The sequence below is a fragment of the Strix uralensis genome, chromosome 1 (assembly GCF_047716275.1).
Source record: "Strix uralensis isolate ZFMK-TIS-50842 chromosome 1, bStrUra1, whole genome shotgun sequence".
Taxonomy (NCBI): Eukaryota; Metazoa; Chordata; class Aves; order Strigiformes; family Strigidae; genus Strix; species Strix uralensis.
In genome coordinates, this window is record NC_133972.1 from 18,831,166 (window position 1) to 18,854,012 (window position 22,847).

Here is a 22,847-nt window from a genome sequence, read left to right on the forward strand (position 1 = left end):
TTAATAACAGAACTGAAATATACACAAGCTACTAAGAAAATGTGTCCTTTGAAAAAGCCACTTTTGCAATCAACTCAACTTCAACTAGAATGCCTGTTTCCACAAACAAAGCAAGTCTTTTTCTAAACAAACTTGAATTATACAGAATAAGAATTAATGATGGGAGAATTCACTTCTGTGTGCATTAAGCTTCCATGAAGCTAGCTCTGCTTGTCATGATCGCTCTAACATCATAGTAGACATGATTAATGCAGTACAGGAACAAAAATGGTGTTTGAATCTCAGCTCCAGTTTTGCAATGAATTGTGTTGGTTTTGATGGGATTACGTATAGCAGCAAAGAAAAACACATCTGTAAGCAAAGGATTGCAGCATTAGAATGGGTCCTTCTAAGTGTAAATGAAGGTGCACACAATACTTAATGAAATTGCAAACCTTTTAAAACAAGCATTTTCCAAATAGAGAAACTGTCAGAAGAAAAAAAAAAATCTCAAAATACTTGGCCACACAATTGTTTCCCAATTTATTGGAAAGAATATTGAAATATAACATCCACTATAGAGTTAACCTTTATTGCAGGGGGAGGTGGGTGGGGAGTAACAAGAAGTCTAGAATGTATTTTAATTTAGAAAATTACACCTTCAGCCTAGTTGCAAATAAACCATATTGTAAAACAAACAGTGCCAATATACACTGTCAGCCCAGTTAAAGTGTCCATATTCCTTTTAGGAGCAAGAATGTCAACAGTAGAGAATTGTACAGGTGGACTCAGAGAACACAGAAAAATGCATGCCCAGCAACATAAAAAGCATTTTCCATATGTTGCTTAAATTAAGAGAAATCTAGGTGACAGAAGAAATGGTAGGAGAAAGATTTCAGATTGATACTTGCTTGTTTTTAGGAAGATCAGTTTATAAGCAAATTTACTATATCCTCAAGCAGACTGAGTATCACCCCAAATCTGGTACTTGCAGAAAAGCAAGCAGTCAACTCCAAAAATTTCACATTCACAATAGGACCATAACCCAAAAGGCCCAAGCTCAGAAAACAACATCCCACTATCCCTCTTTTCACCCCACAGACAAAAATTGCAGTAACAGAGAGATGGCAAATCGACCTATAATACCAGTCAGAACAGAGATGGCAGATTTAATGGGGTTTGAGTTCAGCTATTCCACAGAGTAGCTAAATAATCTTAGATGAAGAAGAGGGGTCCCTGAATAAAAGAAGTTAAAGTGTCTGTGTCTCAGAGGAAACAGAGTCTCTGCTGTACTGCCAAGCTTCAATCACAAGTCTCTTGGTCACACATTTTTAAATGTTAGGTGACTAAAGATACGAGCACGGACCAAATTCCCATTGCTCACTTTAAGGCAGATATGCACTATGCAATGTGAAATGCTAGTATCTTTTGCATACTTTCAGATGCCTAAATACTTTCAAAAATTTTTGCTCAGTTCTTGCACTGGCCCCATTCCTATTTCCCATTTCTAAGGCCAGAATTTCCTAAAGAGATACATATTAATATGTGAAAATTTCATCATCTTTCAGTAATGGGAGTCATCTGAGGGGAGAAGAGAAGTTAGATGACAGTAGGCAGATAATAGGTGATAGAAAATAGGGAGGTGAGGTCTAGGATCAATGAAATGTAATAGCATACATGAAAGTGAAGAAGTTGACCTTGGTGGACAAAAGGAGGGGGATATCCAGGGACCACTTCATCTTAGACAGTGGAAAGCGTACCACTGGAGAGTTCCTACTTAGTTTGTCAGCCACAGGCAGTCACTAAAAGCTTGGACTTAAGTGTTCAGAAACACCTAACAATCACAAAGCTAATAACACTGGCTTTCAAGGATGCTCAAAATGGATGATCAACATGCTCAGTAGGACTCCAGCTGATCTCTGGGAGAAGCACATCCTTACATAGACCCCTAACTATCCTACAGTGACCACTTCTGTCACTACTGTAGTTGAAAGTCTTGACTGTGATTTTAAGTGCTGACCCAGTAATAAAATAAAATTAAAAAAATCCAGCTCTGACTATGAGGCATGTATGTCACTAGGAAATGAAATATTGATGACCCAATTCTATATGTTTGGTGCCTCAAAAATCTGAGAAGTCTTACAGTTAGGGCATGAAAATCTGAGAGTGTGCTTAAAAACTGTAACCAGCTAGAGAATAGCCAAGTTTATGGTTAAAGATAACAGAGAATCAGGGTCTCTGATTTCTAAAGAGAGAAAAAATCTGGAATAGTCAATACCAGATACTAATGAAATAACCCTGGGATAACTAGAACCCGGTCAGGATCTCTGGTTGTAAGATAGGAATCAACCAACACCTTTAAGAGGCATGAAAGGATTCCTACTCAGCTGATTTGCAAAAACTTGCAGGAAACAAACAAGTTCTTCCCTTCTCTTGCCTCAGACCTAGCAAATCCAATGTGAGTGGATCTTTCCTATTGAGGTCTGCAATATGAATTTCACACTTTGCACTTAGCTTTGGGGGGGTGGGGGGTGTTTTTCTTGGTGGTATATTCTGACTTTCTTCATTGTTAGTATCTAAAGAGCTAGGAACACTATAACTTGTTTTAATTTCAGTGGAATATAAGGCCATATGAGAGTCTAAATCACAAAGATTTAATGAAGGGCAGGGAGGGATATTTCTTCTTGCTAGCAAATCAGCAAGAACCTGCTCTCTGTGAGACTTTAATCATCCACAGCTTTCAGCTTCCTCAGACCTCCTGTAGACAATGGAACCAATCAAGAAATGCAAGCATAAGGGGAAGATGACTCCAGAACCCAAGGAGACAGTAATCACTAGAAAAATCTCAGGAAAGGAAGTAAGAACAGCAAAAATCCTCACCCCTAGAGTATAAATTTGGTTTATGTATTAGAAACTGCTTAGAGGATAAAGATCAGGTTTGCATTGGAATATCATACAGTGGGAGGAAAAAAAGATTGAGAAAAGACAGTAGGAGATGAGGGGAGATCTTTGAGACCAATAAGGGATTTTCACCATTTTTTTGTCCGAGTCCTCTCTAATCTTACTAACTTTCAACATCAGCATCAATGCTTGAGGCTGAGCTCTCCAGAATTGTATGTGTTCTCATTGCTTCAAGCAACTTAAACCATAAGGACTAGAGACATGGACCCCTTAGAGCAGCATGGAGGCAGAGCAAGAACACTGGAAGCAATGGGAGAAAAGAAGGAATATCTAAATAGGAGAGAGAAAGAAAGAGGCAAAAACCCTGAGAAGCACCTGGAAGCTTTCACAGCCTCCAACCTGAAGGAGGGCATAATGCCACATGTCTATTAGCAACACCAACAAACCAGTCCCTCAGTGCTGCCACAGCAGTGTCTGTACTTACAGATGCAATGCGGTGACAGTACACAGCACAGGCCATGTTTAGTCTGTCTGGGACCCAGAGAACTTGAGAGAAAAACAAAATCTTTGAAAAAAAAAATTACATTTATATTCATTACAAGCAAATTCTCTATCTTCTGCACTATGAATAAGGCTGTAGACAGGTTCTTAAATGTGAAAAAGGCAACTTGTAGCACAATCTCCAAACTGTCAGATTCATTGCTGATAAAATATTCTTTTTATCACTTCAAACTTTATTCCTAAACGACTATATTAAAAATAAAATAATTACAAAATATAATATTGCAAGTCAGAAGCTGTTTTTCCACAGTTTCCTATCCAAAATAGACTTAAATTAACAGAGAAGTTATTACTAGTACTCAAAGACCACGTAATGCTTTTAGAATATTAGGTTACACATAGCCTTAACTCAGGAAAGCACTTAAAAAGGGAAAAGGGAAAGTCTTCCTGACTCAGGGCCTCTAAAGCAGAGGTATGACATATCATATAGCTACTACTTGGGCATACAGTAAAGATTTGACTGGTTTGTTTCACAAATTCTTGAACTCCACAGAAAGTCTTATTCCAATATGTATTAAAAATAAACCAGTTCAATTGAGAGTGCAATTCTTCTTTAAAAGCCAAGTTGTCTCTACTTTCATACATCATTCTTGCAGCAAAACAGTCACAAGTTGAAACAGAAACATGATGACAATACTCCATACTTTTTGGTAATTCAGAAAGTTCACACAAAATACTAGCACTCACCAAAAATAATATTCTGGTTCATATAGTGATTAAAATGTTCTACTGATTCTGAAATGCTTCTGACATTTCTCATTATGAAATACACAGGCAGAGCAGTAGCTCTGCAATTTAAAATACCCTCATTCATTTCTACAAGCTACGAATTCAATGCTAATACCACTGATGTTTTAACATCAATATTATTTGCTAGTACATGGAACTCATGAACAAAGCATTATAAAACAGACAACTCAAGTGCTTTCTGGATTTGGTTAGTTAACCAAAAATTCTGAGATTCAAAAGTTGTTCTAGGTTATGGCCCTTCTCAGGGCTGTATTTTTTTTCCCCCAGGATTTCTTTAAAACTGCATCCAATCAAATTATAAAAAAACATGCAATGAAGCATCTGACACTTCCCCTGGGAGACCTTTCATAGCAAACAAGTTGTTTTTCCCCAAGTTGAATTTTAATGTAATTTCATCCCATTGCCCATTCTCATGGAAACAAGGAGAAAGAGTCCCCAGGGAAGGCAACAGGGAAAAAAACCAAACAATTGTTAAACTACACTGCAAAAGTGTATAAAAGCAATTGAAGATAAGGGTTAACTGAAGTCACAAAAGCAGCCTCCCAGCTTTCTATTTTCCATCAGCATGGAAGAGTCACAGATGCATGTGGATGGCTTCTAAGAAAAAATCAGTATGAAAAAAAGCTTGAGTTATCATTCCATAAATACACCTTTGGGAAAAGAACTGATGTTCCCTTAGAATTGCTTAACTTCTACTTCCCAGAGTAGGAAGAAAAGCTCTTTGAAAGTTATTATTACAGTCTTGAAAAGATATCAGCCATGATATTTTCCCACTTCTTCTCATAAACAAATGAAACTACCATACTACACAGCACCACCCTAGTTTAACAGAAACATTGTACCATCTACTACCCCCTCCCTGAAAACATCAAATGAAAGATCTTGCCAAGGGAGATATAAAATATCTGATTTAGTCTATAAGAATTTTTCTTCCCTCACAACTTAATAAATAGTATCTTGCTGCTTAACATATCCTACAGCTAAAGAATATATCTACTTTTTTTTATTCTTTCACCTTCTCCATTGGTAGCAGGAATTGGTGAAAAAACAGTTTAGAGAATTAGTGCAGGATGTGTATGCAGACAGCTATTTTGAAAACATTATAATTACAAAACATTATAAACAAAAAACTCCTGGAAGATATCATACAAAACAAGACAAGAGTCATCACTAGTGTCAGCCACAGAAGCAAACATTTGTCATCTAAAACAGATATATGTTTTGTAATGTAAAAACCCAAATCAGTATTTAAAGAAAAATAATAGATACCCTCCAGGAAATATCTAGTCCCCACTGCTGTCAACAGAGAGACTCCTAAGCAACATCAGAGGGAAGTGGATATGAATTTAATCTCTGTCCTTCAGAATCTCAGAATCAAAAAAAAAAGGCATGGCGATAGCCAGCAACAGCTATACACTAAAGGACCAATTCATTTGGAAAAGAAAACATAAATTTTGTTAAACAAGAAAAAGAGGACTAAACGAGCTCGAAGAGATTTCATGTGCCCTCATCAGCCACTTCCTTTCGGCGCTGGGCCCGGAAATGACGCTCAATATTTATTGTCACTTCTCTCTGCAAATTTCTGCTGTTAGTTTTTCCAGCTGTTCTGATCCAAGGGTGCTGAAGTACTTGTCGTGCTGTGTAGCGCTTCTGGGGATCCACTATCAACAGCCTGGTTATGAGGTCTTTTGCTGCTATTATAAAAGAAAGAAAAGGAGAGAGGGAAAAAGAACAGTGACGTGATGCTGCTAACAGTTATACCTACACAAAATGTCCTTCTTATTTTTTTCTTATTAGTTTTACCATAATGACTTTTGTGACAATCCCCAGGAGATATTCTAACAACTGGATTTAGAACTAGTGATAGGAGATATTAAATCTCCAAGCATATCTTTTACTGATACCATTCTCCCATTCAGAAAGAGAGAAGAAAGCGAAGGGAATTTTATCTTGAAAGCAGGCTGAAGGCATCAGGCTAGGTGTTCAGATTCACAGGAATTAGCATTGAGTATCTCATGCCTCAAGGAGCATAGAAGTCGTAGAATGTTGTTGAGCATGTTCTTTAAAAGACTGTATAAGGAGAGAGAGGCTTTAGGATTTCTGATTTTGAAGAGTGCACAAAAGACACTGTACTAGTCTGTGAGAAGGAAAAAACTACCCGGTGCAGACCCCATCTGCGTTCTGCAGAGCAAGGATTTCATTCTCAGCTTTTGAGATTTTTGCGTACATCTTTACCATCTAACATAACCCTGGAGATTATTTTGGTACCTTTTTCTACAGAGGTAATTCATATAAGCAAGGTAAAGAAAACCTTGCTCTTCCCTCAGAAAGGAAGCAGCCAATTAAATCAATCAGACCTAATATGCAGATTCACAGCCATCGATGCTACCAGAGGACTAAATTCACATTTAAAGAAAACACAGGATCAGACAAAAAAAAAAATATCTGTAAGTTCATTGAGTTCACTGTCCCAAACAAAATGGAGATCCTCCCACTCCAGGGAAGAAGTCTGTCACTTCTCAGATCTGCCACACATACTGAATCTTACCTGCAGAAATATTATCCCAGTATGGGGAAAGGAATTCATAGTGACCCAGCTGTATGATCTGAAACAGTTCTTCTTGATCACGTTCCTGACTGCGAAAAGGGGGAAAACCGCAGAGCAGAATGTAAAGGATCACACCGGCTGCCCACATATCTACTTCAAGCCCATAGCCTAAGGAAGAAAAGACAAACCAAAAATCCTGTTTTAGAAAGAAAACTCACAACTGATAAGGAACTGTTTGGGGTTTTTTCATTCCATTTTCCAAGAAACACAGAAGCTCTGCTCAGTTTCTCAAAAAGTTGAGGTCGGCAGAAGAATACGTGGCTGGTACACCACACTTCGAAGCCGAGCTGCTCTGCCTGTTAATAACTACAGCTCTCACAAAGTGCCTCTCTTCTTCAACATGTTTCACAAATACTGTCTCACAAGGCCAGCGTCAATTGGAGACTAATTGAGAAAACACAGCATATATTTCTAAAATAGTTCTCCTCAGATTCCCTTCAAAAAAGCACTAAGAGAGTGCCAAGTTTCCATTGAAATTAGATATAACTGGAGATGTGCAACCCAGCTCCACAGAACAAAAACCAGAAATAGCTTTGCTTGAGTCATCAACAGAACTGACTCCTTTCCAGGTCTGAATCTTTTTGGATATGAAATCTCTAAAATTTCTTCTGATGGAAAACTTGTTTTGGCTTGTTATATAAGTTTAACACACATGTTTACAATGTTTTTGCATTGTTAGGGGCCTTGGAAAGTTGTTTGGGTTACAGTCATGAAATGGGGCTGACTACCCTCAGGTTGTCACATGAACTTTTGCTCATTTCTCCACTTTAACAGTTACCATCTATGATATTTTATGGCTTGTCTGCTTGGAAATCAGTGTTCTATTACCATAGACATTAATAATGCAGACATGATGGATGTCATGCTTGTGTTTGTCAAAAGCTTAAAGGTTTCCTTTCCTTTCACAGATTACACTGCTAGCCAACCTCCTACCCTGCAAAGACATATCAGTAGGTTGAAACATTCTGGAATATTTCCATGATTAGAAAGTTCAGGGTAATTGTATGATTTACGACAAATTATAAATATATACACTCACCCTTCTCAGCAAGTATTTCAGGGGCAACATACGTTGGTGTTCCACACACAGTAAATATGGGTTTCGTAACCTGCTTTGCAAGGCCAAAATCTGCTAGTTTCAGTGTAGTAGATTTATCTGCATTATGCTGAACCTATACTCAATGAAAAATACATATGTTTAGTCCTGATGCATTTTAAGAGAGCAAAACATAAAGGAAGTATTTAATAATAAACAGGAAAAAGTTCTAATAATAGTGCCTTGAAGTAAAGCAACATCAAATGGAAACAGTATTTTGATAAACAGTATTCAGAAAGTGTTTTTTCCCTGCATATACTAAGAGAGTGCAGATATTTAAGAGGACAAGCAATAACAGAAAAAGAAAACTTTGTTGTACAAACTCTGGTACACTGTACTTTCCAAGAAATGAAAAGGAGGAAGAAAAAAATAACCAAGAGTCAATGAAATATTATTTCCTCTTGGCAAAGTAAACTCTTCTTTTCCCCTAGGAAAGCAAAGAATGCTGTGGGTGCCTTTATGCTTAAATGCAATATTCCCAGATAAACTACTGACTTTACAGCATTACTTGAAAAGCACATCTCCATCATACTGGCCTAATAACAAAAACAAACCAACCAACCAACCGCTTTACTTCCTTTGCAAATCACTTTGCTACTCTACCTGTTGCCCTGAAAATAAATGAGTCACAGTCATAACATAGTAAGAGTTAGAGAAATGGATCCATGCAGAATGTCCTCCTAAATGGGTCTTTTCAGCAGTTCTCATCTCCTACATCCACCTGGCAACTAATTAAATCACTTCTTCCCATTCTAATTTTGTAAGCATGGGTCTGCATTTGTCGGGAAACATTATTTTAAGAAACAAAATATGTCAATGCCATAGACAGTGGGATCAAGTGCACCCTCAGCAAGTTTGCAGACAACACGACGGTGAGTGGTGCAGTTGAGACACCTGAGCTATGGGATGTCATCCAGAGGGACCTGGATAATCTCTAGAAGTGGGCCCATGTGAACCTTCTGAGGTTCAACAAGGCCAAGTGCAAGGTTGTGCACATGGGTCAGGGCAATCCCCAGTATCAATACAGACTGGGGGATGAAGGGATTGAGAGCAGCCCTGAGGAGAGGGACCTGGGGATACTGGTGGACAAAAAATTGGATATGACCTGACAATGTGTACTTCTAACCCAGAAAGCCAACCATATCCCAGGCTGCATAAAAAGAAGTGTGGTCAGAAGGTCAAAGGAGGCGATTCTGCCCCTCTGCTCTCATGAGACCCCACCTGCAGTGCTGTGTCCAGCTCTGGGATCCTCAGTTCAGGAAAGACATGGGCCTGTTGGAGCAGATCCAGAGGAGAAACACAAAAAATGATCAGAGGGATGGAACACCTCTTCTATGAGAAAAGGCTGAGAGAGTTAAGGTTGTTCAGACTGGAGAAGAGAAGGCTCTGGGGAGACCTTAACTGCAGCCTTTCAATACTTAAAGGGGCTTATAAGAAAGATGGGGACAGGCTTTTTAGTAGGGCCTGTACCGACAAGACAAGGGGTAATGGTTTTAAACTGAAGGAGGGTAGATTCAGACTAGATATAAGGAAGAAATTTTTTATGATGAGGCTTGTGAAACACTGGAACAGGTTTCCCAGAGAGGTGGTAGATGCCCCATCCCTGGAAACATTCAAGGCCAGGTTAGACAGGGCTCTGAGCAACCTGATCTAGTTGAAGATGTTCCTGCTCATTTCAAGGGGGGTTGGACTAGATGATGTTTAAAGATCCTTTTTCAACCCAAACTAGTGTATGATTCTATATTCAAAGGCTAAATCATGAAGAATGTAGTATTCTTAATACTGGTGACTCATATTCAAATATTCTTTAAGAGGTAAAAAAAGTCATGAATTTGCTTTAGATGAAAAATGGTCTGTCTCTGGAACTATGGGGAACGCATCAGTGGCTAAAATGTCTACAAGAATGCCAAGGAAATCTGGACTCCAGTTTTCAATGGACAAACTGGAGTATAATGGGACAGGTATACTCCATCTTTAACACCTCATACTTTGCCATCAGACAGTGCTTGAGAAAGCCAAATTTAAGATGGTCTCTCTTATAAGACAACTAAGGGCACAGAGGGGACAAAATTTGCTCTCACATTATAGCTGACTAATCCCTGTTTATCATCTTTATGGAAACTATAAGCACTCACACAATTTTGATTAAGCAAAAAGGTTTTGGTTATTTTATTTTTTTTAAGAAAAAAATTACATTACAAAATAATACATTATAACCTGCTAATCCATTTTTATCTTCTTTATAGAAAATATAAGCACTTGTCTAGTTTTGATTAAGTAATACATTTTGGTTTTTTTTCTGTCTTCCTAAGAAAAAAAAATTTTTAGTATGAAACTGAAAATAAAGTTTACTACAACCATGCAGTCAAAGCTTCTGCAGAAGAAAGCTGAAATGCCTTAGCTATTTTCTCTATTACATTAGTCAACCTCATGATGGTTTTTTGCCATGATGCACTGTGGACACAGCTGACGAAACTGAAAAATAAATTACAAAGGCAAAAGTTACATTCTAGAGCTGCATCTATCCACAGGATTTATATTCTAACAATAGGAGTAATAGTGGTAGAATGCTACAAAAACTCACAACTGAAATATTCAATTTTATACCTACTATGAAAATATGAGCAGGAGCTTCTAAAATCATATAAGAAATTTATGTCATGTGGAATTTCAACTAATATTTTTCATGCTACTGTACTAAGACAAATAATACTGAACTGTCTATATAAATTTTTAGAAACCAGCAGGGGGGTGGGGAGGGTGGAGAACACACTGGTCTTAATCCCAATCCCAAAATCAGCAGGAAACATCTTGCTTTGTAAAATACACTGTTGTACATTTGCCTTTATCAGGACACCAGACTCCTAATCTCTCATCACAGCACAAGGTGGCAACACTGCACCATCTGTTCTTCCAGGACAAAACCACTGAGTCTTCATTTTACTTAACAACGGAACAGGTAGGAACAGCATGCACTACGTGTATATTTTGACAGCTTTGTGACAGTCATTTCAAAGACAGCATGTAACCTGTCAGCATGCCTAAAAACCTCAGCATCTTCACTAACACTATGCTCAGAACAACTCAAAGTCAGCTTGGGCAGAGTGAGCATTCCCTGCACCGCCAAATTTGTACTCTCCAGTCTACCTTCCGTCACCTGGTATCACCCTGAGCATGCAAATATGCTTCACTGTAGAAACAAAAGCTTCTCGGGTTGCTTTTATTCCTTCCTGAGGCCAGACTACTCACAGAAGTATCACAGAAATGTATAACCTGTTCAAGAGAAACCTAGCCTCTGACATCTACAGTATGTCCTCTGTGAAACGGTGAGAACAAAGCAAAAATGGTAACGTTAAATTAACATATTAACCTTACTGTGACACCTAAGAGACAGCTATTACTGTTTCTGCATTTAAGACTACAAAGAATGGTTCCAAAAGTCCATTTAAAAGTGTTGCCTTGTCTTACCTGCCTATAGAGTTGAGATAAGGAAGACCAGCATTCAGTACACTTTCTATAGACAGACATTTTAGGCCATACAACTACTTTGGTAGTTCAACTGCAAGGGAAGCCAGTATCTAGCAGTCTTCAACTAAAGATAGCCAGAATTGCTCACTACTCTCTCAAATACAGATGCTATAGCAGGATATTAGAATATTGTCTGGAGATTTCTAGGTATCCCAGCCATACATCCAGAAGATTGTAATACACAAATACAAAGCCAAGTTCATCTTCAAAGAAGGGATAAATTGATCTTTTCCTTTTCTCCTGTCTGTTGATGGCTCCCAGTAGTTCATGCTCTTGTTTGTTTTCATATCTATTCATACCTACCTTGTGAAATCCATCAGTGTGTTTAAGATGATGATTTATAGCATAAGTATTTCTCTGTATGCTCTACATGGTAGCAGAGATTTTTCTTATAGACATCATGAAAGCAAGCTACCCCATGGGACATTTTGTATGTTAGAAATAGAGGTAAAGAAAAAGTACTGCTTACATGTTTGAGTTTCAGACAACCCTCGCTGCTAGCTAGAAGAATCTCTATGAAAAAATCTTACAGAAAATTCCCTATGTAGGTTTATCATACTGAAAGCTCTAGACAACTAACTGGTGAAACAGGATTTTAGCTCAAATGCACTCCAAAACCTCTGACAGTGCTTTGTGTATATGTAAATAGTGTCACAAAAGCAAAGTTAAAGGACAGAAAGGCTATACTTGAAGTTCTCATATATATGAAAACTTGAGAGAGAAAGAGGGCAGGAAAAAAGGAAAAAAGCTCAAACGCATAAGAAGCTATAACACTTCTATTATTTATGAAGCTGAATGCTAAATAATTACCCTATTAGTATGTTTGGGAAGCATACAAGGAGATGAGTGTACAATCAGAAATACAACCCTCCCTCTTCCTTCCCCCTAAAAGAGGGCAAGGAGGTGACTTTGTGTCTTTTACAGCTATAACCTGGAAAAACACCACTACACTTTGAAATTAATTTCTCTCTCACAAGTCAAGAAATGCCAGCACCTGTAGAATTAAACAGTCCCTTAGCTAAAAACCTTGCCAGGAAATTCTGCTGGTAGCATTAAAGAAGTGACTGACTTCTTTTGTGGGACCAAACACACCATATTGCTCATCCTTGGTAGCAAAGGTTTTCTTGCTGAACACCTAGTCCTAAATGAGGTGATTCTGTTAGCAGATGGGAGGGAGTCAGAGCAGCTGTCTTCACACCAGCTGTCAAACAGATTTTGTTTCTGTAGCGCAAGTCACCACCCTTCTGCCTCACAGCTATGCTGCAAGGAGTCTGATCACTGTGGGCACACACAGTAGTGAAAGAGGGAGGGGGAAACAGAAAAGGATGATGGTGAACTGCTACAGAAGCTTATAACTAGAGGACAGTTCCATAAGAGGAACAGTTGTGCGGTGAACTAATAATTAAACCAGGTTTCCTACTCTCTCCTGTGTCAATAATTTTAAAATTCACTAGACATCAAAGTGTATTTCCACCTTTTCCTCTGTAAGGACAGAAACAGCTTTCCTTTTTTCCCCAGCTGCTTATTTTCGTGAAACATGGAAATATTTTTTTCCCCAGTTTACTGCTTCTCTGTCAACTCTGATGGAAATTAGCCAGTACGTTCAAAAGTCATTAGGAACAGGGTTAGATTCTCGCACAAAGCAGGTTTACAGTAAATAAACGCATTTCCTTTGTAAAACAGACCAAGGATCTTTTCTCTTCCATCTCCCATTTGCTGAAAAGGGTTAGAGAAAAAAAACTGTTGACAAGAAAGGACAAGATTCACCTGACCAAAAGAAGACCCCAAAGTAGGACAAACAAGTCAACATCTAAAAGTACATACCTATTTCTGTCCTCTATGTACAAAGTCTAAGGAGACTAAATCAGACTTAAACACCCGCTGTGCAGGAATCTGAAGTGAAGCAAGATGTATCCCACAACCAAGGACATCCTTGCAGGATGCCAGCACTTCCAGCACTATGCATCCTCTCCAGAAGGCTTCCCCCAGCCCCTGACCCACCAGATTTGCTTCAATCCTGTTTGTTACTGTTCAGCACTGACTGATGTTAAGAGGAGTGGTAGCTCTCCTTCCTACTTGGCTGCTACTGCTCCAGTCACTCTGAGGAGGCAGACTCAGCACATTAAAAAGTCAGAAAAGCCAGAATCTTGCTCAAATGGCCTGTATTTATAGGGTTGCTTATTAGATAGCACATGAGCTATCCAACACTATCAAGAGCTTACAAACTCACTTGGTTTGTTGAACAGACTTAACTTTTCAACAGGATGCTTTATGTAAACGATATCTAATACAGGTGTTCACAGCCAATTAGCAGCAAGGTGAAAATGGAACAGGTACAATTTGCTTTCCCATAGCATTTGGGTAACACTGATCTCATATGACAAAATACCTACAAGCTGGGAGCCAGTCTGTACTTGAAAAATATTTTCTCTCAGAAGGGGCAACATGATTATTTCAGTGCTACACAACTTTGTCACTGCCCAGCAATCTCTGTTTTGCAGTGCTGTGAACTAAATGTGGAAACAACCTGAAGAGACCTGTGTCTTGCCTCTCTTTACTTACCTGCACCACTGCGATGATTACATAGGAAATGAAGCATCTGGTCTCAGGTGTTTCACATGCACTAGCTTATTTTCAACAAATAAGAAGGAGCAGAGCCTGGTTCATAATGGAAAACCAGCTTCTGGAAAACGCCCTGCAGTTCTAAGTGGAGTTTTGTTCTAATGGCAAAACGAGGCATGAAGGCAGGGCCTGCAAGCCTACTTCTTCCTGCAAACACGCCACTTGCACTCACCATCTTCTATTTACACACAGACCACATACCAAGTGTTTTCATCAGACCGAGCAGGATGCATAGCAAGACCCAGTATAGATGTTCTTGGTTAGTCAAAAGGTTTGGGAGCAAACTGTTCAGGCCCAGCCTTGTTCAACCTCTGCATGTCCTACAGGCTACGCCTGATGCTTTTCTCCAGAAATACACACTGATTTCTTCCCAAAATTAATTCCCTTAAAGAACTGAATGGCACATAGGACTAAATCATCTACTACCTTTTTTTCTGGTTAACTATGATCTTCCACCAGCAGATCAAATCTGATTTGTTAGAGACTGGCAAATATTTGGTATCTCTCTATCAGGATATTTGGAACCCTAGTACAAGAGTAACAGACGATTAGCAAGGGAGAGTTGCTTACTGTTACTGTTCTACAATGGGTGTCTTGTCAAGTGTCAATACTGCAAACATTTCTATGCACATTCACACATGTGAGTAACTCTATTGACTTCAGTGCTGGATGCAAAGAATGTAGCCTCAGAAATGTGATGGAAAAAAGAACTTTTCTCTTCGGCATGAAGTTAGTATTTGAGCTAACTTCAGAGCTGTATTTCACCAAAACACTCACATTTTACTGTCAGATTATTTCAAACAACTGCATCATACTTCTGCTCCTAAGAAAATAAATTGTCACAAGATAGAAATCACTACAGTAGAGGACTAGCACAGCATTCTGCAGGATGTGTGACTGCAGTGGACAAAAATTCCACTAAACAAATAAGCTAAATTAGCAATTTTAATAAATTTTGGTCTGCAGGAGAGATGCTTTATGATTCAGTGCATTCTTCTTGCAAAAAAATTCATCCTTGCATACCTAAAAGTCAGATGCTAAGTAACAGACCTGATTTCCAGAAAAATACAAATGCTCACTACCCAAAGTGACCAAATGTCACGTCATTTTTATTTGAATTTCTATCTGCAAGCACTGCTATCTGCAACGCACAGCTGATCTACGTGAAGTAAACTCTAATGTTAATTTCACTTCAAAATCGTACCCATTTTTCCAAACAGTCCTGCCACAGTGCATTATCTCTGCATAATATTTGTTTAAAAATATTCAAGGATCAATAACTAAAAGGAAAATAAACTCAACTCCTGCACATATGCAATGCGTTTGCCCATACTTACCAAAAGATTCTCTGGTTTGAGGTCCCTGTGGACAATGTTCTTGCTGTGGATATAAACCAGTGCTTCACACAGGTCAGTGATCATGACAGCAGCATCGTGCTCCGTGAACTTCACACTTTCTATGATTGCATCAAATAAGTCCCCTCCTGGGACATACTCTAGGATAAGGTAGATCTCAGCTTCTGTCTCGTACACTTCAATTAAGCTTACTATATTGGGATGAGAGAGACTCCTGATGATCAGAATTTCACTTTCCATCATGTCCTCTTTCCCCTTCAGCTTGGATTTATCAACAATTTTCATGGCATAGATCTGATTGGTATCACAGTGGCGACATTCCTTCACCACTGCAAAGTTCCCATCCCCAATAGTTCTGCCAATCTCATAGTGTTTTTCCACATCAGTCCTGTTTTTAATGGCATACCTCCGACTTGTGTTTTCCAATCCCTGAGCCTTGTTTTCTTCTTTATTCACTCTGCGCTCCCCTGTTTTTTCTCGTCGCGTCATGTCACTCTCTCTACATGTGATATTCCCCTCTCTTCTGGCACCCTCTTCTTTAGACCTTTGCCCCTCTCTGCCCTCCCTATGTGTTTTAGATGGTTTCTCAGCATCCCTTGGAGTGTCCTTCTTTAGCCAACCACTTTGGTTCATTACACAGCTACTTCCATTCTCTTCCTTTGCTTCATGAGTCAGCTGCAGCCCTTCTACAGCATTCTTCTTGATTTTTATTACTTCCTTCCCATGGTTTTCATGTTTCTCCACATCTCTTTCCTTCTCAATGCTCCTTTTTTGCTTCTCCAGCCCTTCATTAACATTCCTATGTAGGGGCTTCCACGTCCTCCTACAGCCACTATCTTTCCAACCAACTTCCTCACCTTCCAGACAAGTTTCTGAAGGTTTTCGGCAATTCCTGATTTTTGCATTTCTTTCTACATGGTACCTCTGACATGCGCCTGAGTTCAGATCTCTGTTCTCAAATGAAGCCTCAGCCTGCCTTTCCCTTTGTAACTTTTGCCTGGCCTGCCTTTCCTGTTCACACTTCTCACACCTCACCACCTCCTCTGAACTCTCTTCTAATCCCTCCTCAGAACTCCTCTCGTGGTTAAGGTATCTCTCGCTTTCTCGGGTTTTTCTAGAAGGCTTCACTCCTTGCTCACTACCCCAGCTCTCTCTAGTCCACTTTTTTTTGGTTCTCATTTTTTCCTCTTGCTTTGTCTTGGCTTGACTTTTTCCTTCATGTCCAGCTACCAGTTTGGGAGACATGCTATTGCTGCAGTTCTTGGTAATTTCAGTCTCATCAAAGCCACTGTCCACTTTTGAAGCCTTGTCATACAGCCTGCTCTTCAGTTTTTGGGACTGCTCCTCATTCTGCTGAATGGCAGCACTGGCAGCATAAGGATTTTCAGGATAAAGTTCCTGTAATACCACTTCCAGGTTCTTCAAAGTGAGGGGCTCCTTCCCCATAGCTATGAATGCATCACCTTCCCTGAAGAAGTCAGAGACACTTCGGATTTCTCTGCCTCTCAGATTGTAAAGCTTTCTCACGCGGTCATTCTTCCAGCGTGGAAATCCCAGAGCTTCCGAAATGTCAGCCATCAGCTGTTCAAAGGTCTGGACCGATCTCCTGTTGAGAAGCAAGGTTATCCTTCTGAGCGTGCGCCCGCCAGGTTTCACCACTGTAATAATCCTTGGCTTCACAGGACTGTGCTCTGAATGTATCGTGTGAAAACCATTACGGGGATTAAAAAATGGGGACCTATGACTGCTTTCACTCAAACATGGTTTTCCATAGCTTCCATGACCAACAGGAGGACAAGTCCCTTGTAGCTTCCTCTCTTTTACTTTTGAGCTTGCATTGTGTGATGAGTGGTCAAACAAGCCTCGGCGTCCTAAGGCAAACAAAGAGCAGGCATATTACTAATTTTGCACCATCAGATCTTTCTAAGCAATAGTTTTTCTACATGTCAGTGTATGTAAGGGTAGGTCAGTTCAATGCTTATAAAGAACTCTACCTGCCACCAAAGAAGTAACTTCACATACACACAACTACAAACATTTTCAAGTTTGTGAGAAAATGTAAATGCACTTTGTGACAGAGAAATGCTTTTTAAAAAGGAAAAATATTGGAAACAGATCCTTCTCCTAAATTCTCTCATCTCCAAAAAGCCTCAAAAAAATGGGGTTACTTCTGCCAGGATTGCATCCAGATTGCTTAGCGTTCTCTTATGTACCTACCATGAACTCACTCAATTCCTTTCTGAACCCAATTACAATTTTGGCCTCTGTAAACCCTGTGGCAACAAGTTCCACAATTACATTGTATAAAGTAAAAGAAGCTAATTACTTCTGTTTCAAAATTGCTACCAGATGGCTATGTGTGCATAACCTTATATTCTTATAATTACCTCCTCTTCACTTTCCCTGGACCATTCATTTAGTTTCTAGACTTCTATAATAAATTAAATAAATGAGATTCTTTTTTAAAAGCATTACTTTTGCTATAATTTTACAGCAATTTTATAGTACATTTATTAGTAATGTAATTTAAATTTTTCCCTTAAAGAAAGGCCATCTTAGTTTTGTTTGATAATTGCAGTCCTGGTTTTCCAATATTTTGGTTTGACTTTTTTATTCCAAAAATTATATAAAATCACACAAAGTTCTGAATATCCTCTAGGGACATTAACAGTTTTTCCTCTGATACTTCATCTTAGAAGACCAGCCAAAGAAAACAGCACCACTCACTACATGTAACTCTGAAAAGGAAGAACTGAAAGCATAACACATGGTTATGGACAAACCAACCTAGAACATAATTCACTGTCTATAAACACAACAATAAGCTAAGTATAAAAAAGTCCACTTAAAGTACTCTGATTTCTTGTACTTATTAAGATTAAAACTTGATTACAATGCAATTCTTTTCAGCCTCAAGAAATAAACTTTCAGAATGAGATCATAGAGTGCTTCCAACGCCATTTAATAGTCTTGCATTTCAATTGGAAACAAACATTCAATATGTATGAAATAACAAGACCAAGCCAAAAGAAAGCAGCCAGAATGATTACTGAACCATTACAAGGAAACTCCCATACACAAATGGCTTATCTCCCAGAGAATCACAACCATTTTCATCCATCAGTATGGTGATATGGTCACAGTGCAGTGGGCAAATCCACAAAGGAAGATCTGCGCATATGAGCGTTCCTCTTGGTGTCATGGTTCACACACATGTGTTCAAGAGTTCTGGCAAGCTTAAGCCTACTACATTTTGGGTTTCAACTGCTGAAAAGCCATTTTCAGTATCTCAAGCTATGTATTTTTATTTGTCCTTTTCATCAAGGCATAATAGAGTGAAGAGGAAATACGCCTCCTCACCTAGAACAACAAACAAAAGGGAAAATACAACAACTGCTGCAGCATTGATTTGCTCTGCCTCAAAAATAGCACATTCAAAAGGCTGGGGTTTGAGTAGGGAAAGCACATGAGGAGGCACTGCCACAGACCTCTCCTCCACTGTCGGCTTTGTTCGATGTACGATAACGGACACTGCTTAGTTGTTAATACTCTCACCGGCTCAGCGCTGCGTGCCCCCCAGCATGCCCCTTAACTCTTGGCTTCATTTTCTTCCTCTGCCAAATGAGACAGATCCTTCTTCTCCAAATAAATATCACAAAGAAGCCCAGCTGCCAGCACGCTGGTTGAAGACGTAAGCATTATATAAGAGCTACGTGTGACTAATGCTTGGTGGTTGTACAAGTTATTTCTGTCTTCATTCTGCTTTTTAAGGATGATCTCTTGTTATCAAGAGATGACTACATATGTGCTAGTGATTTTTCAGCAATCAGATATTTACATTCTACCCAGAATAAAGCCTACTGTGAATGGGGAAAAAACAAAACAAAAAATTCAGATGTAATAATAGTTCTCTGAAATCTAAATCAACTCCAGAAGATGTTGGTTACCAGGAACTGCCAAAGCTCTGAATTTAATCAACATTTCCAGATTCTTACATACCCACTGTCATCAAAGCATTATCTTGCTTATGGGAACAGTGCATGACATTTTTCCTGTTTATAATCTTGGTACAACATTAAAAAAATGCTGCACTAATAATGACTTTTCCCACAGATTATGTTTCTCCCAGCTAAGCCGCTATTATCACACCTTTCTATAAACCATTCATTTCAAGTGCCTGGCTGCACTGTTGATTGTTTCAATTACCCAAACATCAATTATGTTTCCTTTCTTCACTAAATCAGCCAAGCTTTAAACAGAAACCAAGTTTCCTTCTTCATTCTATAACTAATGGAATAAGAGCAGTTTTATGTAATTAAGAACAATCCAGGAATGTGTTTTTGTGCTTTTTAAACTGGCAATAATATTGCATATTTTTCTAAGGTGAAAAAGGAAGTTACATGAATGCTTAAATCAATGCATAAAGGAATCTCCTAATGTTTCCTGAGAAAAAGGAAAGTGTCAAATTTTGTTAAAGTGGTGGTCACAATGACTATATATTACATAAAATAAAAAATTAATTTCAGTAGCCTGTTACCACTATTTCAGTCATAGTTTCTGTTATTTTCCAGTTATGCTATATTTATTTTAACTGATACATATGAAGCAAGCCTCAATCTGTCAGGAAAGTGCACACACTTAAAGCAGCATTTCTAGAAAGCCTTCAAAGGTCACACACATACACAAATCCTATAGCTAGAATTTATATTGCTTCAAAACCTTGTTTCCATATTTATATACAAGTGGGAGAGGGAGGAAGAGGGAGATGGGATCAGAAACACTTCAATGAGTCTGAGTACTGGCAAATTATACATCAGAGAATAAAATGTGTTTTTTCTTTTACTGTCTTACTGAGAGCTAATGATTATCAAATATACATATTTCTTATAAATGTTAGTATGGATGGATGTATGCATGTATCTGTCTATTTTTATCCATATACACATCTATCTATACATGCCTGTGTATCACAAGTATCAATATACAGGATGATGCAAAAGATTAAGAAGGCAGAAGACTGTAGGGGAGCAGCATGGCTGAGGACCGTTGCTGTGGAAGGGCAGGGATAATGCAGCATGGCTGGTGAAGGGCACCATGCGTGCCACCTAAGCCGTGCACGTGGGCACAGAAGAAAGAAAACTGGGACTCGCAGAGCGATAACAGAGCTCCAGATGATGAAGACATGATGGTCTTGTAGGGTTAACGATCACACCAAGTCTCTAGAGAAGCAAGGAGGATGGGACACACAGAAATTTGAGGACTCAAACAGGTAGCAGGAACAAGAAGTTTAGCACCTACTGATCAGAGCACAAGTGCTCCCTGGAGAAAAAATGCTTGCTGCAGGGAGCACAGCTTCAGTGGTTCATTTTTAAAAGCCAATTTGCAAACCATTTGTGATAGTCACAGTCAATCCCACTGAGCAGGAGGGAAGGCATGGGGGGAAACTGCAAAAATTCCTCTAGGAGACCTTTCCTTGTAGGGTTTTGACTCATACTCTGGACCTGGAGTAAAATAAAGCAAATTCAGAAGACTTAAGCTCTGAATAAGGTGTGTATACAGAGCTTCAACCAATCTTATCTCAAGGAATTGCCTGGCTACACCCTCTACAACAGCAGAGTAATGGGGTTTGCCAGAGGTCACCTATTCTTGCAATTAAAAATGCACCGCTGCCATTTGTCCTTCAAAACTTATCTCTTCCCTTGACCCGTCTATAAGTTTTTGTTCGTTAATTAAAAAAATGCCACTCATCTTGCATTCCTTCTTGGTTCTCCTGCTTGAGATCACAGTTTCAGTAATTAACTGAATGGTTTACTCAGCAGCTAATTCTGCTACCAAGTCACAGGTTGAAGTGGAATTAAATTTTTACAAAGAGTATTACAACACAATTTAAAACAGAAGGCAACACTGAAATAGGATCTAGTTATGGCATTGCTTTCTGTGAATAAAATGATGTTATTTAAGCCCTGCAGTTTCTTTAGAGGGCCTTGGATAAATGTGAAAGCCTCCGCTTTCCATGAAAACTCCCATGAAAACATTAGCAGCATTCTTCATGCAAGTAAAGTTGTACATGACAGAAATTGTGTATCTAGGAGTTATTTCAATATATTAGTCCAAATATATCATAAACAAAATACTGTTTCAAACAGGATGGGAAAGAATATCACTAAAAAGGTCTTCCTGCTGAGGGCATGCAAAACAAAGACCATAGGAAAAAAAAAATTATCTTAATTGGAACCCAAAACATTTAATTCATGTCAAAGCATCAACAAGTATCTTAAAGTACTTAAGGGTGAAGAATGCTCTAGTCTTTAACTCAGAGCAGCCAAGTATGTAGTTCACACAGGTTACCAGTGTGCATCAGCAGTCAGCTCCAGGATGCAGTCTGAGTCCTCTAGAAGTATGTCAATCTTGATCTCCTCTTCCTGCTGTAAATTATTAAATGTTGCAACTTTCAGGGCTAGGGCACATTGTTAGTGCCCAAGACTGAAGTAGTAGTGTGACAAGACTCAGTGTACTAAATTAGTTACACGGAAACAAAATATGATCACAGGCATCCTTTTACAGCAAGTAAATTTTACATGGGCATTATTTACATTCCTACTGTTGGAAACACTACAGGTGAATTTTTCTCTAAAGAGCCATAGCTGTAGCACCCTCTCTTTCTTTCCCTCCCTGCCATGCATTTTAGGGCAGAGATTTTGTTTGAGGCAGGACTGATGGTTATTTCAGCAGCAAGGAAAGGCAGTCACACCGTGTCAGTTTTGTCCAGATAAAATCCTGAGTAGAAAAAGAAAGTCAAATTTCACAAGGACTGGATTGAGACAGTGCCAAACGTAGCAGGACAGTCCCTGCTAGTTCCAGCCTGAGCAAGCTCCAAAGGCTCACAAAGCTCAGAGGTATGGCAGACCTTGAGGAACCCAGCATGCTTCAAGCCAAGCTTCAAAATGTCTTTTCCACTGTAATAGCTACTTTAGTAACTGCTAGAGGAGGGTCAAGCACCAGAACTAAGAAGACAGTTTGTGTCTCCGTCTTCTTGGCAATCCCAGAGTGCTCCTCTGTGTAGAGACTGTTTAATTCAGACAAGAGTAGACAGAGCAGATCATGAAGGAAGGGAAAATCTGAAAATGGGGCATTCAGAGGTATTATGCAAGCCATTTCAGTGGGAGGTCAGTGTCTGGCTGCTTTCAAAAACCCCACCAGCTGTCAGGACGAGACAGTGAAGTTAGTAAGAAAAAGTGGAAGGTGAGCAGTTGAATCAAAAGTCTGGGATTCAGTAAAGGCAGCTAGGCTTCTCACACGGAGACTGAGAGTCACTAACAGAAACAGAGGAGATTGGAAATGGCTTGTCAGAAGGGAGACTGGAAGAAAACATGGAACACAGGGATTTTGCTAACAAAGGAAACATGTACACAGAGACAAACAATCAGGGGATTGGGAGAAGGGGGTC

General features: G+C 39.1%; 1 protein-coding gene across 2 annotated transcripts in view; it reads right to left on the reverse strand.

Moving 5' to 3' along the window:
- Window positions 1-496: 496 nt before the first annotated feature.
- DCLK3 (doublecortin like kinase 3) overlaps window positions 497-22,847 on the reverse strand; it is a 30,746-nt gene continuing 8,395 nt past the window's right edge. The window contains exons 2-5 of one of the 2 annotated variants that reach the window (XM_074858272.1): window positions 15,383-17,271; window positions 7,839-7,971; window positions 6,740-6,907; window positions 497-5,882 (exon numbers count right to left, since the gene is read on the reverse strand). In XM_074858272.1, the coding sequence (XP_074714373.1) occupies window positions 5,689-5,882; window positions 6,740-6,907; window positions 7,839-7,971; window positions 15,383-17,271 (2,384 nt within the window). In that variant the 3' untranslated portion in view covers window positions 497-5,688. Of the gene's footprint in view, window positions 5,886-6,739; window positions 6,908-7,838; window positions 7,972-15,382; window positions 17,272-22,847 lie in introns of both variants that reach the window. The other variant, XM_074858262.1, reaches the window with a different exon arrangement.